The sequence below is a fragment of the Taudactylus pleione genome, unplaced genomic scaffold, assembly GCF_031769625.1.
Source record: "Taudactylus pleione unplaced genomic scaffold, aTauple2 ptg000781l, whole genome shotgun sequence".
NCBI lineage: Eukaryota > Metazoa > Chordata > Amphibia > Anura > Myobatrachidae > Taudactylus > Taudactylus pleione.
This window is the reverse complement of record NW_028285183.1, coordinates 4,182,886-4,202,586: the sequence shown is the minus strand read 5'-3', so window position 1 is coordinate 4,202,586 and position 19,701 is coordinate 4,182,886. Positions and strand designations below refer to the sequence as shown.

The 19,701-nt window shown below is 45.4% G+C and overlaps 2 protein-coding genes across 2 annotated transcripts in view; one reads left to right on the top strand and one right to left on the bottom strand.

Moving 5' to 3' along the window:
* Nucleotides 1–19,701, top strand: part of LOC148475087 (glycerol-3-phosphate dehydrogenase 1-like protein) — a 41,919-nt gene that overhangs the window by 6,684 nt on the left and 15,534 nt on the right. Inside the window, exon 2 of the mRNA XM_088457752.1 lies at nucleotides 17,758–17,935. Coding sequence (XP_088313878.1) covers nucleotides 17,758–17,935 — 178 coding nt within the window. The remainder of the gene's footprint in view (nucleotides 1–17,757; nucleotides 17,936–19,701) is intronic.
* Nucleotides 2,770–5,513, bottom strand: LOC148475088 (speedy protein 1-A-like). The gene is made up of 4 exons (XM_088457746.1): nucleotides 5,496–5,513; nucleotides 4,321–4,406; nucleotides 3,346–3,505; nucleotides 2,770–3,006 (listed from the first exon to the last, which is right to left on the bottom strand). The coding sequence occupies exons 1-4, from the start codon at nucleotides 5,511–5,513 to the stop codon at nucleotides 2,770–2,772; spliced, it is 501 nt and encodes a 166-aa protein (XP_088313872.1).

Genomic DNA, 19,701 nt, shown 5'->3' with positions numbered 1-19,701 from the left:
TGCATAAAAGTACAATGGCCCTCATTCAGACCCACTCGCGAGCCGCTGTCCGCTCGCAAGTGGGTCGATGGTCCGCACTGCGCATGCGCGAGACCCGACGAGCGAAGGACTTTCCTTCGCTCGGAGTGTCTCATCAAAGGGGGCGTGCTGTCGATGTTGACTGACAGCACGCGCCCTTTGGTGGGCGTGCCGGGGGCGTGCCTGCCAGACGGAGGCGTTCCCAAGGGAACACCTACCGTCTGAAGCCGGCCCCACTGACATCACTAGTGATGTCAGTGGGAGTGATTTTGGCTCTGATAGAGCCAAAATCACTCCTGGCCTTGCGGTTGAAAAACTCAACCGCAGGCTTTTGCTCGCAGTTTCGATGGTCGCGATGGTCAAGACCATCGCGACCATCATCCTGCACGCTCGTATATGCTGTGGGTGGTGACCCACAGCTATACGAGCATCCAGGAGGACGCTCCATATTAATGGAGGTGGGCCCTGATTCAGAGCGAGCGCTCTGGTCAGAGCGTCCGGCTCTGAATCAGGGCCATTGTTCCTTATAAAGCAGACAAAGTGAGAATAAGGGGCATACTTTAATATCTTAATAGGTGGCTGCTAGACCACTATATAAAGTTATTGGAAGATGCCTGATTATTTTTATATATATATATATATATATATATATATATATATTATACAGCAAAAATGTATAAACCACAAATACTGCTGCAGCTCCTCACAGCGGAACCCCTGTTAGTGGGAACCCCTCACATAACATACAATAACAAACCAGAGGGCACTGAACACTTTGTGGAAACACTTTGAACGTTTTAAACGTTAAGAGTCCATGGCCCTCATTCAGAGGCGGTCGCTCGAAGCAGCCGCTCGTTCTGAATGAGGGCGGCCGCTTCATTATACAAGTGCGGCCTCCTGGTCGTAAGCTAAGCTGTGGATTACCACCTAAATAGGATTAATCACCTAAAGCAGACGGCCAAATCCCCACATATTAGTATAATAAAGAATATTATAATTCTTTAAAATTAAACACAAATTAAAAAAAATGCTTATATCATATAAAATTGAACGTCAAACATCGACACCAATGAAGGATACAGCCTCCCCCGTCATACTCCTGAGATTTGATATAAAACTAATTAGAATAATACAAAGAAGATAATTATAACTTATAAACTTATTTTATTGTAATCATTTTTAAAGTTAACAATCACCAGCATTGTGGAGCACCCTGGGACTGCAGGGAGATGGAGATGAGACCGCAAGCTCAGTATAGTATAGTCAGACACTGCTTGCAGAGCTGGGGTGTGGGGCCACAGCATGGGCAGTAAGCTGCACAGAAAGAGTGCTAATAGAGGCATGCCTCTGAGTATGGGGGGGCGTGCCTTGAGCACTGATGAACACCTTGTATGTGTCATGTGACCTGGAAGTGCCCAGCAGTGTTTAGAGATCGGAGCTTAGTCAGCAGCAGCAGCAAGAGCAGACAGTGATACAGGTAGGAGAATAAAATGGACTCTGAACAGTGGCATAAGTTCATCCCAGACGCCTGGAGGCAAGTTATAATTTGGTGCCCCCCCCCCCCCCCCGTCACAGCCGCTGACACTGTAATGTAGCAATTTGCATGCAGACAGCCTATAGATAGACGAAGGCAGCAGCTGATGGTCTGACATGGAGCTCTCCACTAGTGTATGGTGGCTTCTCAGGTGCCGGGAAGGGGTGCCATGTATTGGGCGGCCGTGACGGTATACTCCGGGTATATAGTTACAGCCCTAAGTGGGGTGACTATGTTGTGGACAATGGAGGAGGTGCCCCTTCAGAGCTGGAGCCTGGCGGCAGGTGCCTCCATTGTCTCCCATAGTTCTGCCCCTGCCACTTCATCTCCCACTGTGAAATGTCACCCCTGGCATGTTACAGATGGAAGAGGTGCACCCCTATCCCTGCCTTCTCTAAATCCTCGGAGTCCTTCTCCTTTTGGTTTGAATGAGCTCCCACAGGCGGCACCAAAATACTTCTTTATTATTTATGGTTTTAAGTTTTTGTCTAATGTCTATGGATGTACTGTAACCCCACCCCCACTTTATAATGTTTTATATGTTTGCTTTCCCTTTTCTATTTTTTTTAACCCCAAAAATATTTTGCAATATATTCAATAATGTATTGATGGAAAAAAAAGAACAGAAACAAGTGCAGAGACATAACAATCACATTTACTCACACAATGCACTTACAGTATAAAGACGTTTTGTACAGTATAAAATACTCCTTAGTGGTAACACAGGAGCATGTCAGTCCCCATCTTACAGTCCCGCAGCTAATAATAGGGAATGGTGGTAACACAGGAGCATGTCAGTCCCCATCTTACAGTCCCGCAGCTGATAATAGGGAATGGTGGTAACACAGGAGCACGTCAGTCCCCATCTTGCAGTCCCGCAGCTGATAATAGGGAATGGTGGTAATACAGGAGCACGTCAGTCCCCATCTTACAGTCCCGCAGCTGATAATAGGGAATGGTGGTAACACAGGAGCACGTCAGTCCCCATCTTACAGTCCCGCAGCTGATAATAGGGAATGGTGGTGAGGGTGCAGTTCCGGACTCTGTCCCTGCCATTTGCGATGATGAGCGGTACCAGCAATAAGCCAGGTTTAAGGCGTTTCAGACCACACCGGATCCTTTGTCAGACGGATTGTTGGAGGAGTGGGGCCCCAAATCGGTGTGTTGCTTAGGGCCTCATGATGTCTAAATCCACCTCTGCTCGCCAGTGTGGTCCTCTATGCGCAGCGGCAGCCTCCACTCCATCTCCTCTGTGGCACCTCGGCAAGGCGGACGCTGGCAGCTGGGCTTCCCTCTGCTCTCACAGGGGGTGGTCCTGTGACAGTATTCCTGGGGACCTCAGCTGCCATTTGGCGGGCAGGTATGGCGTTACGGGGCAGATAGTGCCTTATGGCCCCTCCTAGGTGGACATTTCTCTCTCTTCTCCACGCCCAGTGATCGTCCCCTCTCATCACCTAGTTAAAAACATAAAAAAATTAAAATATAGTTCAACTTGTCAGGGACATAGGGGTTTAGTCATCATTACATAATTATCAATGGTGATAATATCGGGAAATTGAGGCTGAGATTTTCGTTCTTGACCGACAGATCGGATAATGGAAGAAATGCGTTTCTGGATGTTCTCTAACCGATTTATCTGTAAAACGCTAAAACGATCATTCATACACACTATAACATAAATCAGGCCGATCACCCGATTATTGACAAATCGCCCCAATAATTATATAGTATGTAGGTAACATTACTCCCAGTGTGGTCCATGACATTCTCACCCATGAACTTAATCTACTCACCTCTTCCAGCTCTTCTGGAGACACGTATGTGCGGCGCTGGATCCTGGCCCAAAATGCATCTTTTTTCTTCCGGAAGAACCATAATGGATACACCCAAGAAATGTCATCGTACATTCTTATATAGAACAGTTCATCTTCTTCCATTTGATTGGCCAGAAAGCTACAGAAACAGAAGAACACAGTAATAATAAGCATCACATCTGCAAACATGTCTAAATTACCAGTATTACAGAGGACCTACCATGTTTTCCACAGCTCCTTGTATGCCAAGAACAAGGCTATGGATAGACTGTGGTGTGGAAGGGTACAGCCCTTCTCTGGGCATAATGGTGTAATGGGCCTCTCTTTACTGAACACAATTTAGTAATGAGATTTCCATAGATCATTTCCTCTCCAGCTATTGTATCATTTATCAACTATTCAAAACGATTCCTATTTTGTTAGCGCCATCTCAGGATGGCAGTAACAGAAAGAATCACCTTGATATTTTTAAAAGAATGGGCGTATCGTTCCTCCCCCAGAAATAAATAGTATTTTGGGGGATAATGTTGTATTATTATATTATACTGTCAGGTATACTGATGACCTGGCCACGTACATACTCAGAGGAGAACGGAGGTCTCTAGAGTGATAACTAACTTTTATAGCTCTGGATTTTTGTCTCCATGGCAGCTGGGTATTGGTGCTCACCTGCCATGGTGATAAATCACTGTTGAATCACTGTGATACGTACACTTATATTGCCATTATAATCAGTGATAAAAGATTAGACTGGCCAGTACATTGCTGTGTCCTGATGTTACACAGCTACGGTATAATTTGTGAAGTTTAGTTTGAACTCAGGAAACTTTATTGTCTGGAAGTGCAGTAAATTATATTTAGATGAGTAAATAACCCCTGACTTGGTTAGTTAGTTCTTCTGGAACATTTTGCATTCTGGTCTCATCTGATGAGTCAATGAGGTAAAATACTTACAGTGCGCAGTAAAAGTTGCCAACGGTGTATTCATCCTCAGTGAGACCGGCCCTCTTGAAATAGATGAGAGCCATCGCCAGTAAGTACTAGAATAGAAATACCAGATACATTATTAGATGGAGAAATGTGTGTATACATACACCAGCAGTACTATTGTCCAATGTTGGGAATAAAATTGGTAACATGGTTATGAGATTTGGGAGCGTAGTTTTGGAGGATATACATGTGGTCTAGTAGTGTCCACTATTGGATTTGTTTGGCAGGGTGCTGACCACCGAGGAGGGAACATTATAATTTTGAAGGGCAAAATTTTGGGCACGATGCATTGCTAAATCTGAAACATAGTTATTGAGATGCATTTAAATATGTACATAGAACCACTGCTTATTATATAAACCCTTTTGAATTCAATTCAGTAATTCATAATATGCCACACAATAGTGCCCCCACCAATTCATAATATGCCACACAATAGTGCCCCCACCAATTCATAATATGTCACACAATAGTGCCCCCACCAATTCACAATATGCCACACAATATTGCCCCACACCAATTCATAATATGCCACACAATAGTACCCTCACCAATTCATAATATGCCACACAATAGTACCCTCACCAATTCATAATATGCCACACAATAGTGCCCCCACCAATTCATAATATGGGGCATTTTTATCACAATCCGCATTTATTAATGCTCACAAGTAATGTAGATAAGTAAGTGTATGAGTACGATGCAGATAAATCGGTAGCGGTTCTATAATGGTTCTATCTTTCCGGCAAGGTATTGGGAAAGATGGAGCCTCCACAACAGATAGCAAAGACTCGGTCACTGTGCCAGATACATTGCTGGAAAGATGGCCGTACAGCCGGGAGCAAGTATGGGGAGGGGCATTACATGGGCACAACCACAGTCAGCACTGGTATGGGGGGTGTTTTACTATGAGAGCCCCCTCATCTCTTAGCATGCCTCTGAGATAACCTTACACACAATGATCCTTATGTCAGAAGAGACAGTCATTGGTATATGTTGGGAAGTACATTACTGGGAGCGACATGGGGAACTTCCATAATGAGAGATGCAGCAAACACTAAAACATATGAAGTTGGAATCCCCTATAAAGTGCTGTATAGTGAGAGAAGTACTGGCTAATAATAATAAGGAAATACCTTGTCAGACATCCTCATTTTCTTATCCCTCCTGAGAAAACGCTGGATTGTAGGTAATTCTGAAATGAAAAGCATGAAATGTAATAATGTTACAGGATATAGTGGGGAAAATGACAGAATTTCATTGGTTGATAGGTAACTGCCTCTCTACATAGCTACACTGGCGTCAGAAGGGTGGTGCGGGCCGCACTGGGTGACACCATCCGAAGGGGGTGATACCAAAATAGCAGAGCTGCTCTGCTATTTTGGTGTCACCCCGTCGGATGGTGTCACCGTGACGCCAGGACGCGGAGAGAGGCAGGGAGAGACTGGGCTGCCCCAGCAGCTGCAGGAGCACTGGGGAAGCCCACTGTGTGCCTAGAACGGGAGGCGGTAATGCCCCCTAGATCAGCACACATAAGGGGTGTGGCTTCATGGGTGAGAGCACGCACCCTTTCGGGAGTGCGCGCCTACGGTGCGCAGAAGGACACAGACCGCCCGCACCAGGTGTCACCAAGGTAAGTGACGCCTCTGCATAGCTACCCATATACAGGTTGAGTCTCCCATATCCAAAATGCTTGGGACCAGGGGTATTTTGGTTAACGGAATATTCCGTAGTTTGGAAAATTTGCATATCATAATGAGATATTTTAGGAATGGGACCCCAATATACACACAGAATGCATTTATGTGTTATATGCACCTTATACACTGAGCCTGAAGGTCATTTTATACAATATTTTTAATAATTTGTGCTTTAGACTAAATTTGTTTACATTGAACCATCAAAAAGCAAAGGTTTCATTTTCTCAGTCATGATAAAATAATTCCGTATTTCGGAATATTCCGTAATTCGTAATATTTGGATATGGGAGACTCAACCTGTAATAGTATTCATTATGCTATACATGTCATACATAAAGTAATGTAGCATATAAACAAAACTTTGCAAGTGAATCTTCTCTTATTACAGTTAAAATCTTCTTGTGCTGGGAGGAGCTTACTCTGCCACCATGCTTTATAGGGGTTTTACCGAATGCTTTGTACCCATTGTGCTGGGAGGAGCTTACTCTGCCACCATGCTTTATAGGGGTTTGCTGAATGCTTTATACCCATTGTGCTGGGATGAGATTACTCTGCCACCATGCTTTATAGGGGTTTGCTGAATGCTTTATACCCATTGTGCTGGGAGGAGCTTACTCTGCCACCATGCTTTATAGGGGTTTGCTGAATGCTTTGTGCCCATTGTGCTGGGATGAGATTACTCTGCCACCATGCTTTATAGGGGTTTGCTGAATGCTTTGTACCCATTGTGCTAGGAGGAGCTTACTCTGCCACCATGCTTTATAGGGGTTTGCTGAATGCTTTATACCCATTGTGCTGGGAGGAGCTTACTCTGCCACCATGCTTTATAGGGGTTTGCTGAATGCTTTGTGCCCATTGTGCTGGGATGAGATTACTCTGCCACCATGCTTTATAGGGGTTTGCTGAATGCTTTGTACCCATTGTGCTGAGAGGAGCTTACTCTGCCACCATGCTTTATAGGGGTTTGCTGAATGCTTTGTGCCCATTGTGCTGGGATGAGATTACTCTGCCACCATGCTTTATAGGGGTTTGCTGAATGCTTTGTGCCCATTGTGCTGGGATGAGATTACTCTGCCACCATGCTTTATAGGGGTTTGCTGAATGCTTTGTACCCATTGTGCTGGGAGGAGCTTACTCTGCCACCATGCTTTATAGGGGTTTGCTGAATGCTTTGTACCCATTGTGCTGGGATGAGATTACTCTGCCACCATGCTTTATAGGGGTTTGCTGAATGCTTTGTACCCATTGTGCTGGGAGGAGCTTACTCTGCCACCATGCTTTATAGGGGTTTGCTGAATGCTTTGTACCCATTGTGCTGGGATGAGATTACTCTGCCACCATGCTTTATAGGGGTTTGCTGAATGCTTTGTGCCCATTGTGCTGGGATGAGATTACTCTGCCACCATGCTTTATAGGGGTTTGCTGAATGCTTTGTACCCATTGTGCTGAGAGGAGCTTACTCTGCCACCATGCTTTATAGGGGTTTGCTGAATGCTTTGTGCCCATTGTGCTGGGATGAGATTACTCTGCCACCATGCTTTATAGGGGTTTGCTGAATGCTTTGTGCCCATTGTGCTGGGATGAGATTACTCTGCCACCATGCTTTATAGGGGTTTGCTGAATGCTTTGTACCCATTGTGCTGGGATGAGATTACTCTGCCACCATGCTTTATAGGGGTTTGCTGAATGCTTTGTACCCATTGTGCTGGGAGGAGATTACTCTGCCACCATGCTTTATAGGGGTTTGCTGAATGCTTTGTACCCATTGTGCTGGGAGGAGCTTACTCTGCCACCATGCTTTATAGGGGTTTGCTGAATGCTTTGTACCCATTGTGCTGGGATGAGATTACTCTGCCACCATGCTTTATAGGGGTTTGCTGAATGCTTTGTGCCCATTGTGCTGGGATGAGCTTACTCTGCCACCATGCTTTATAGGGGTTTGCTGAATGCTTTGCACCCATTGTGATGGGATGAGGTTACTCTGCCACCATGCTTTATAGGGGTTTTACCGAATGCTTTGTACCCATTGTGCTGGGAGGAGCTTACTCTGCCACCATGCTTTATAGGGGTTTGCTGAATGCTTTGTACCCATTGTGCTGGGATGAGCTTACTCTGCCACCTTGCTTTATAGGGGTTTTACCGAATGCTTTGTATCCATTGTGCTGGGAGGAGCTTACTCTGCCACCATGCTTTATAGGGGTTTGCTGAATGCTTTGTATCCATTGTGCTGGGAGGAGCTTACTCTGCCACCATGCTTTATAGGGGTTTTACTGAATGCTTTGTACCCATTGTGCTGGGAGGAGCTTACTCTGCCACCATGCTTTATAGGGGTTTGCTGAATGCTTTGTACCCATTGTGCTGGGATGAGCTTACTCTGCCACCATGCTTTATAGGGGTTTGCTGAATGCTTTGTACCCATTGAGCTGGGAGGAGCTTACTCTGCCACCATGCTTTATAGGGGTTTGCTGAATGCTTTGTACCCATTGTGCTGGGATGAGATTACTCTGCCACCATGCTTTATAGGGGTTTGCTGAATGCTTTGTGCCCATTGTGCTGGGATGAGCTTACTCTGCCACCATGCTTTATAGGGGTTTGCTGAATGCTTTGCACCCATTGTGATGGGATGAGGTTACTCTGCCACCATGCTTTATAGGGGTTTTACCGAATGCTTTGTACCCATTGTGCTGGGAGGAGCTTACTCTGCCACCATGCTTTATAGGGGTTTGCTGAATGCTTTGTACCCATTGTGCTGGGATGAGCTTACTCTGCCACCTTGCTTTATAGGGGTTTTACCGAATGCTTTGTATCCATTGTGCTGGGAGGAGCTTACTCTGCCACCATGCTTTATAGGGGTTTGCTGAATGCTTTGTATCCATTGTGCTGGGAGGAGCTTACTCTGCCACCATGCTTTATAGGGGTTTTACTGAATGCTTTGTACCCATTGTGCTGGGAGGAGCTTACTCTGCCACCATGCTTTATAGGGGTTTGCTGAATGCTTTGTACCCATTGTGCTGGGATGAGCTTACTCTGCCACCATGCTTTATAGGGGTTTGCTGAATGCTTTGTACCCATTGAGCTGGGAGGAGCTTACTCTGCCACCATGCTTTATAGGGGTTTGCTGAATGCTTTGTACCCATTGTGCTGGGATGAGATTACTCTGCCACCATGCTTTATAGGGGTTTGCTGAATGCTTTATACCCATTGTGCTGGGAGGAGCTTACTCTGCCACCATGCTTTATAGGGGTTTGCTGAATGCTTTGTGCCCATTGTGCTGGGATGAGATTACTCTGCCACCATGCTTTATAGGGGTTTGCTGAATGCTTTGTACCCATTGTGCTAGGAGGAGCTTACTCTGCCACCATGCTTTATAGGGGTTTGCTGAATGCTTTATACCCATTGTGCTGGGAGGAGCTTACTCTGCCACCATGCTTTATAGGGGTTTGCTGAATGCTTTGTGCCCATTGTGCTGGGATGAGATTACTCTGCCACCATGCTTTATAGGGGTTTGCTGAATGCTTTGTACCCATTGTGCTGAGAGGAGCTTACTCTGCCACCATGCTTTATAGGGGTTTGCTGAATGCTTTGTGCCCATTGTGCTGGGATGAGATTACTCTGCCACCATGCTTTATAGGGGTTTGCTGAATGCTTTGTGCCCATTGTGCTGGGATGAGATTACTCTGCCACCATGCTTTATAGGGGTTTGCTGAATGCTTTGTACCCATTGTGCTGGGAGGAGCTTACTCTGCCACCATGCTTTATAGGGGTTTGCTGAATGCTTTGTACCCATTGTGCTGGGATGAGATTACTCTGCCACCATGCTTTATAGGGGTTTGCTGAATGCTTTGTACCCATTGTGCTGGGAGGAGCTTACTCTGCCACCATGCTTTATAGGGGTTTGCTGAATGCTTTGTACCCATTGTGCTGGGATGAGATTACTCTGCCACCATGCTTTATAGGGGTTTGCTGAATGCTTTGTGCCCATTGTGCTGGGATGAGATTACTCTGCCACCATGCTTTATAGGGGTTTGCTGAATGCTTTGTACCCATTGTGCTGAGAGGAGCTTACTCTGCCACCATGCTTTATAGGGGTTTGCTGAATGCTTTGTGCCCATTGTGCTGGGATGAGATTACTCTGCCACCATGCTTTATAGGGGTTTGCTGAATGCTTTGTGCCCATTGTGCTGGGATGAGATTACTCTGCCACCATGCTTTATAGGGGTTTGCTGAATGCTTTGTACCCATTGTGCTGGGATGAGATTACTCTGCCACCATGCTTTATAGGGGTTTGCTGAATGCTTTGTACCCATTGTGCTGGGAGGAGATTACTCTGCCACCATGCTTTATAGGGGTTTGCTGAATGCTTTGTGCCCATTGTGCTGGGATGAGATTACTCTTCCACCATGCTTTATAGGGGTTTGCTGAATGCTTTGTACCCATTGTGCTGGGAGGAGCTTACTCTGCCACCATGCTTTATAGGGGTTTGCTGAATGCTTTGTACCCATTGTGCTGGGATGAGATTACTCTGCCACCATGCTTTATAGGGGTTTGCTGAATGCTTTGTGCCCATTGTGCTGGGATGAGCTTACTCTGCCACCATGCTTTATAGGGGTTTGCTGAATGCTTTGCACCCATTGTGATGGGATGAGGTTACTCTGCCACCATGCTTTATAGGGGATTGCTGAATGCTTTGCGCCCATTGTGCTGGGATGAGCTTACTCTGCCACCATGCTTTATAGGGGTTTGCTGAATGCTTTATACCCATTGTGCTGGGAGGAGCTTACTCTGCCACCATGCTTTATAGGGGTTTGCTGAATGCTTTGTGCCCATTGTGCTGGGATGAGCTTACTCTGCCACCATGCTTTATAGGGGTTTGCTGAATGCTTTGTGCCCATTGTGCTGGGATGAGATTACTCTGCCACCATGCTTTATAGGGGTTTGCTGAATGCTTTGTGCCCATTGTGCTGGGATGAGATTACTCTGCCACCATGCTTTATAGGGGTTTGCTGAATGCTTTGTACCCATTGTGCTGGGATGAGATTACTCTGCCACCATGCTTTATAGGGGTTTGCTGAATGCTTTGTACCCATTGTGCTGGGAGGAGCTTACTCTGCCACCATGCTTTATAGGGGTTTGCTGAATGCTTTGTACCCATTGTGCTGGGATGAGATTACTCTGCCACCATGCTTTATAGGGGTTTGCTGAATGCTTTGTGCCCATTGTGCTGGGATGAGCTTACTCTGCCACCATGCTTTATAGGGGTTTGCTGAATGCTTTGCACCCATTGTGCTGGGAGGAACTTACTCTGCCACCATGCTTTATAGGGGTTTGCTGAATGCTTTGTACCCATTGTGCTGGGAGGTACTTACTCTGCCACCATGCTTTATAGGGGTTTGCTGAATGCTTTGTACCCATTGTGCTGGGAGGTACTTACTCTGCCACCATGCTTTATAGGGGTTTGCTGAATGCTTTGTACCCATTGTGATGGGATGAGGTTACTCTGCCACCATGCTTTATAGGGGATTGCTGAATGCTTTGCGCCCATTGTGCTGGGATGAGCTTACTCTGCCACCATGCTTTATAGGGGTTTGCTGAATGCTTTATACCCATTGTGCTGGGAGGAGCTTACTCTGCCACCATGCTTTATAGGGGTTTGCTGAATGCTTTATACCCATTGTGCTGGGATGAGATTACTCTGCCACCATGCTTTATAGGGGTTTGCTGAATGCTTTGTGCCCATTGTGCTGGGAGGAGCTTACTCTGCCACCATGCTTTATAGGGGTTTGCTGAATGCTTTGCGCCCATTGTGCTCGGATCGCAGATGCAGCCAGGAGGTGCCTGATACATGTATCAGAGATGGAGGGATGAGCACAGCCGCTTGTGTCCCGCTCTGTACATCTGTCCTTCCCTGTATCAGGCCCAGTAATCACTGATAAACTCCACTTGGAAGAACCAATAGTTGGTAAAATTCATCCATCACCAGAAAATGGGAAGAGAGGATTCTACAAACTATTGGTTCTTCTAAGTAGAGTCTCTCAGTAAATACTGATTATTAAGCATTAATATTGAAGTGCACCCTGAGACATTATGTGTAAGTGATAATAAATAATAAGAGAATAAGCCTTACCCAGCAATTCACAGAAAGCCTCTCTCTCCTTCTGTCCGAGGAAAGTAGACAGGGAATCTTGGCTGCTGTCTACTCTCCTCCTCTTAGCAGGATGTAACTCGGCTGGCGTCCTGTGATTAGAAAGTTTTCTCTATTATATATGATAATAATGATCAGTTACAGTATTTTCAAATGAAAGATAATGGATACTATGTAGCATCCTTACATGCCCCTCTGCAATTCATTGGTTGCTGTATTATGTGTGCGTCCAGCACAGGAGGGTAACATACCGCTTTTGGGAAATGCCATCATAAAATGGGGGTGCAGCTACTTTTGCAGGATTGTAGTTCTGGCTAATATGCTCATAGTGATAACAGTTATAATGTGAGGTTATAATGTCATCCTACTGAGAGCATAACAGCAATCCCCAATTAGTGGCCTCTCCTAAGTGCTAATAGTAATACAAATAGTTTTGCAGGTAGAAACTCTGCAGCCACCCACAGATCAGGTCATTCCTCTGTAAATGTGCTTTAATCTTATTTATATACTTTGTCCCAGAAAATGACGATTTGCATGTGGAATCATTGTGAGGGTCATATTGGCTCTATGACTTAATACATTCTGTTATATTTATTTTTTCAAAGAGAATATTAGATCTAAAACTATAACACAGTTAGGGTGTATTTACTAAGCCTTGGATGGAGATAAAGTGGACGAAGATAAAGTACCAGCAATCAGCTCCTAACTGCCATGCCACAAAAAATGACAGGAGCTGGTTGGCTGGTACTTTATCTCCATACACTTTATCTCCATCCAAGGCTTAGTAAGCAGACCCTTAGTTACAAATCTGTACCCTCTATACTGGCCGGCAGAAATCAGTGGTATTGTATGTCCGCATAATATCTGACTCTACTATGTGCACAGTCACCTATACACTATTTATATCCCATTACCAGCGTGACCTCCATTACTACTCACCCTATAGCTTACTATTGTAGTGACTGACTTATGGTACTTACCCACTGTCCATAGCTCTGATGTCACTCACAGCCAGCAAAGACTGAGGAGTATAAGTCCTAAATAAACTAAATAAAACTAAAATCTATCTAAAAAGTAAAAAAATATAGAAAATATAATAAAATACTAACTAATTCTAAGTAGAAAATAATAATATAAATAGAAAAATATAAAATATAACAAACTATAAATAAAACTTATCCTACTGCCTATATCTAATTCTAAGTATAATATAATAAAATAAATGAAATATAAATATAAAAAACTTATAAAATATAACTTATCCTACTGCCTATATCTAATTCTAAGTATAATATAATAAATGAAATGAAATATATATAAATATAAAGAAATATAAAATATAAGTACAACTTATCCTAATGCCTATATCTAATGCTAAGTATAATATAATAAAATAAATGAAATAAATATATAACTATCTAACTAATTAAATCAATAAAGAAGAAATGCAACTAAAGTCTTATGCTCGTCAGTGGTCTGGCTGTTATGTCATAAGACTCCAGAGCTCTCAGCCAGGTTGAACAATCACAAGTGATGTCACAATGACAACCTTTGATGACTAATGTTTTAGTGCTGTTGTCATGGATACAACATGACTTAAAGGGCCACTGAGGCTAAAATGCTGCATTACATAAAGGAACTAATAGTAACATTTACAATTACATATTACGTCAATCTCAGTAACCTGTCAGCAATGAATATATGTGACATGAGGCAGTAATTGTGGTGGAAGACTTAGTCATATGCATATCGGCTTTCCAGTTTTTAGGTCTACTGAGAAAACTTGCAGTTATCCTGTCTTAGGCCTCTGACACATCAGCTAATGGTTTGGCTGCTATGGGGCCCAGAGGTGAGAGGCCCAGGCAATGCTAAAGGAGTAGAGCAATGGGTCCAATGCATTCCCAGTGATGTCCCAATTGGCATCTATAGGGAAGGAGGTATAAGCGAATACTGTCTACAGATGTTGTTATAGGCACAATGATACAATGTTACACAGAGGTGTATTAGTGATAGTGACCCGGATCTCTGTGATTACATTGTCTGCTATATTATGGAAAGATAAAGGGGCTTATTTATCAATGAGTTTTATCATTCACAACGAGTGACAAACCTCGCTGCGTATGATAATGGTGCCACTGGGGAGGCAGCGAGGAGGTGGCAGAGGGATCCGCTGGGATCCCTCTTTGCATCCCTGGATCTCCTCCCCATATGAAGATGGCGCTTTTTCCTACAAGCAAACTCTGGTACCTGGCCCAGTAACCTAAATATGCGGAATAATAGTATTTCCTCATGGTTACCGGCCATTTATTGTGTGATGAATAGGCCCCATAGTCCTCATGCATTTATGAATAGTCTAATTGCACATACCTGAATTTGTGGTTACTTATATCAGCTACTGACTATTGGGCCTGATCCAGCATGGAGCGCAAATGTAACCGCGTACGCATATCGGTCTATGGTGTGTACTTTGTATGTGTATACACCACAGTGCGCATGATAGTATTACGGTCACATTGCGATCACGCACACAGAAAGAACGCCATCGCAGAGTGAGTGACTGGATGTCAGCATTTCAGGGTGGTGATGGGGGAGTGGTCGGAGAAACGCAGGCGCGCCAGTCTGTATGAACGCCGTTACATGGCCGTGCATAAATTATCCACTGCGACGGCATACGCAGTTTGTGTACTTACCGAGACTTGTAATTTCTTGGTCAGAGCTGCTGTAATTGTGAGTGAGGGGCCGATGTTACGCGATGTTACTGATGTGTGCGCAGGACTGCGAGGTATTCTAGATGTGAGAAAGCGGTAGTGGGAGTCTCTATGCCGGCTGTGTGATTACAAACATTAGCATATTATTGCAGCAGCTCTGCGTGTGATTACGGAGCTGCGATCGCAACAGCAATTCGTACTGAATCTATGTTACACATACACTTTTTCTCTTTTGACCTGGGGCAAACCCCCCCCCCTCCTTTCCTCACCCCTTCCCTTCCTTATTTACTTTAGCATTTTTCATCTATATCTTTGTATTAATTTTCTGTTATTTCTATGCTTATGTACTGCTACATTTAAAAAGGCAAATAAAATTAAAATTAAAAAAAAAAAAAAGCATCAAGATAGAATGTCACTGAGCCAGTGGTGTAAGCTCATCCCAGACGCCCGGAGACCAGTTATAATTTGGTGACCCCTCCTAAAAAAGGGAAAATAAATATGGTATCTATCTATCATATAGTATGTGGATGGAGACGCACTTGCACATCCGCGATCGCGGGACTGCGTCTCCATAGGATTGAATGGAGACGCTATTGCACATTCCCAATCGCGTGAGGGCGTCTCACGCCATGCATGGCGCAAGACGCTGCGATACAAACAACAAACCAGCTGGGCACATCTGTATACATTACTCACAGATAAGATAGTGACCTGTATAGTGCAATTAGTATGAGGCTCATAGTCCTCCTGATAGAGTCGAGAGCCACCTGGTACCACTGATGGAGGGGAAAGCCACCTGGTACCACTGATGGAGGGGAAAGCCACCTGGTACCACTGATGGAGGGGAAAGCCACCTGATACCACTGATGGAGGGGAAAGCCACCTGATACCACTGATGGAGGGGAAAACCACCTGATACCACTGATGGAGGGGAAAACCACCTGATACCACTGATGGAGGGGAAAACCACCTGATACCACTGATGGAGGGGAAACCACCTGAGTATATGGTATACCTCCACTAGTATATGGTTATGGTGGCTTCTCAGGTGCCGGGAAGAGGTGCCATGTATTGGGCGGCAGTTACGGTACACTCCGGGTACATATTTACAGCCCTAAGTGGGCAGAATATATTGTGGGCAATGGAGAAGGTGCCCCTTCAGTGCTGGCGTCCGGCGCCTCCATTGTCTCCCATAGTTCTGCCCCTGACTCTGAAGGTTAGTGTAGTGAGGGGAGATTTGCAGTGAGTAGGGGGTGAGGCTCTCGGCACTCAGACCCATCTCAATGTGTGCCTTGCCAGCCATATATATGTTACTTTGAGACTCCCACAAAACTATTGGCATACACAGGTTCAAATGTAGTGCCCATCGCCATGCCACAATTTTCAAGATTACATTTATTAACAAATATAAAATAATTGTGTTTTAATATAAAATTGATCCCATCTAGTAAAAATTCTAAATCAGAATGAAGTGTGTATATGTGTGTACATGTGGTAGGGAATATAGAGTGTAAGCTCCACTGGGGCAGGGACTGATGGGAATGGACAAATATTCTCTGTAATGCGCTGCGCTGTATATATAAATGAATGAAGAAATAGTTATTATTAAAGAGTTTACATTTACAAATGTCTGTTACTATTGGAGGCGAATTTGGGTACAGGTTGGACATCGCCGGGATCATGTTGTAAATCACGGATTACAAAAGTTGGTTTTCTAGGACATATTGCTATAAACTGACTGTGGCTGGCATCACAGATGGTGCTGCCAGCTTCTTGCAGCCCACATGTAACGCCCGCCCACATACACAGCCGGAAGCTCCAGCATTGGACCAGGAATAATGTAATGTTGGGAGGGGAGTTATATAAAGACTCGGGCGGCCAAGTGATGTTGTGGGGTTCATCTTTCCTCACCCAGAACGCTGATGATATAACAGACTGGGATACATATAAATGTAATGCTGACCACTGGTTATTGGCAGAGAGAAATGCAGAAAGTGTCTATGGTGTAGTTCTGACAAATACAGGGGAGTTGTACAGGGACATAATACATAGAATATAAATATTTTCCTACAAATGCAGAAATGATATATACGCTGAAGCAGCTGAATTCATCTTATTTTCAGGAAACGGCAGACATTCAACTACAATATCATTCATATTAAACCGACCACATGTGCCTGAGCTCCCCAGGGGCCTGATCCAGAGGTGGCCGCAGTAGTGCCCGCAGCAGCGTCCATTGGCGGTGGTCTATCTCGCGGAATTTATGCAAATGCCGCTGCAAAGCGTCCGGATGTGCAAGGACTGCGACGCCCTCTGTCAGCAGCCGTACACGCAGTAATATCGATTGGTGCGTCTTTATACGCCGGCATCGAAACTTGTACCAGCCTTATGGCAGTTTCTCTGTCAGACCACGGCCTCCTATACCTGCGTCTGTGTGTCTGAGAACGCAGCCGCTTGCACTGACACGCCGGCGACACTCCAATAACACGCCCACTGAACGGCCCATTCTTGCAATCACTATTAGCCACCTCCCATCACTTTCCACAAGATTTCTGCTTCCGTGCGCCTGGATCGCCACAGCGCCCTTTTTTCTCTCACACTGTGTGTAACGCCTGCGCAGCTTTTAGGGATTTTTGCATATGCGCAGTTGCAAAAAAAAACCTCTCAGATACGTGAACATAAGCATTGCGCGCGGCTCTGCGTCACGTCCAAAGTGTCATAGCACAGGGTACCCATAATGCACTGCTGTTACTGGTTTTGTTTACTTTATGGGTCCAGCAGTCAGGGGTGAAGGGGTTAATCGTTAATTAAAAATAGATGACGACTTCTGCACATTAATGTGTTACAGGGGATCCGCCATCTCTAAAATCATTGGTAATAACACCAAAAGGTCCAACCGCTTTCACCCGATGGTGAACATGTGGGTGTACGAGGAGATGGTCCAGGGCCGGAAGCTGACGGAAATTATCAATCAGGATCACGAGAACGTCAAGTACCTACCGGGTCACCGATTGCCCCGCAACGTGGTAAGTGCTCCTTCATTATACTCTGTGTAATTCCGCACTGCACCGGGCTGCGGAAATTGTGGTGTTCTAATTATTAATAATAATACCTAATTATATTGTATTATTATTAGTATTATTGTGGACGCCAATGCTATCATAGCTGCGATCCGTTACGCAGGTACTGTGCGAAAATACGTTAATGCATGTAGTCGCCTGGAAATGTACTGTAGACACCCACCGGCGGCTTCGCAGATCCTAGGAAGTGTCGCACAAACACGCAGCAGTGGTCATGCAGAGCCGAGACGCTGGCACCATATTTCCTGCGTACGGGATCGCAGATATAGGCAGATACGCGCCCCAAAAAACGGTCACAACAAGCCCGCGTTTTTGCCGCCATTCCCTGTAACGGTCCCTGAATGTAAAGAAAGCGGCATCGCTAAGGTATCTTGGCACGTGCGCAGTGCGACCGTGACGCATGTGCAGCGGGCCATTAATCGCTTAGCTGCATAAATATCAGCATTGCGGCCACATCTGAATCAGTCCTATAGGGCGTAGCGCGCTCGGGGGAGATGCCTATAAGCTGCCTATACAAGAGAAGATCATTACAGATTGCGCAGATCCAGAAATTTGGTGCTGAGCCTATTTAAGACACCGGTCACCCCCACAACGATATCCAGCATGAACCCCCCCCAGCTGAATACAGATGCCCCCCCCCCCCAGCTGAATACAGATGACCCCCTCCCCCCCAGCTGAGTACAGATGACACCCCCCCCCAGCAGGATTAGATTTTTCCCTGCTGGTTTTGTTCGGCTCCTGTATGCAGTCGGCTTATAAAGAGAAGGAACATTTTATCTAACTTATCTTTTTATTATTGAATAAAAAAATCATTGTGTATAATATGAGGGTCATAGTAATTTAAGAGCATTTAACTTATTTCATGTTTTTCCTCTTTAAATTACCTTATTACGTTCAATTTATATCCCTTACTATACAGCTCTGCAGCATAGGCGCTCTGGCCCTGATTCAGAGCCAGACGCTCTGACCATAGCGCTCGCTCTGAATCAGGGCCGTCCTTCCTAATATTGGAGCGGCCTCCCGGCTGCTCGCATAGCTGTGGGTGACCACCCACAGCTTATGCGAGCAGCCAAAAGATGGTCGCGATGGTCAAGACCATCGCGACCATCGGGCTTGCGACGAGACCCTTGCGGTAGGGTCTCGTGGTCGCAAGCCCTGGAGTGCTTTTGGCTCTATCAGAGCCGAGAGCACTCCCACTGACATCGCTAGTGATGTCAGTGGGGCCGGCCCCAGACGGTAGGCGTTCCCATGTGACTCACCATCGACAGCACGCCCCCTTTGGTGCGAGACCCATAGCGACAGCTTGGCCGTCGCTATTCGGGTCTCGCGCATGCGCACTGGGCTAACATCGACTCGCTTGCGAGCGCTCAGCGCTCGCGAGCGGGTATGAATTAGGCCCTCTGTACGTAATGTGTAATAGCAGTGTAAAGTAGAGTGTAAGCTCCTATGGGCAGGACTATGTTTGCATCTGCACACGTGTGATTTTCAGGCTAGCAGCATGAACCGGCATACACATATGCAGCACATCGCTAGCGCTGCAGATTGCACTGACATATTGGTAATCAATGGAGAAAATGGTTGAGAATGCGTTTTGCTCTGTATAATATATAATGTAGAAGGTGATTAAATTGCGCTGTGTAGACAGTGGCGGTTCTAGGCGCGGGCTAGCATGGCCGTCGCCCGGACAAGAGCAGCTCTCCCTGAACTCCCCA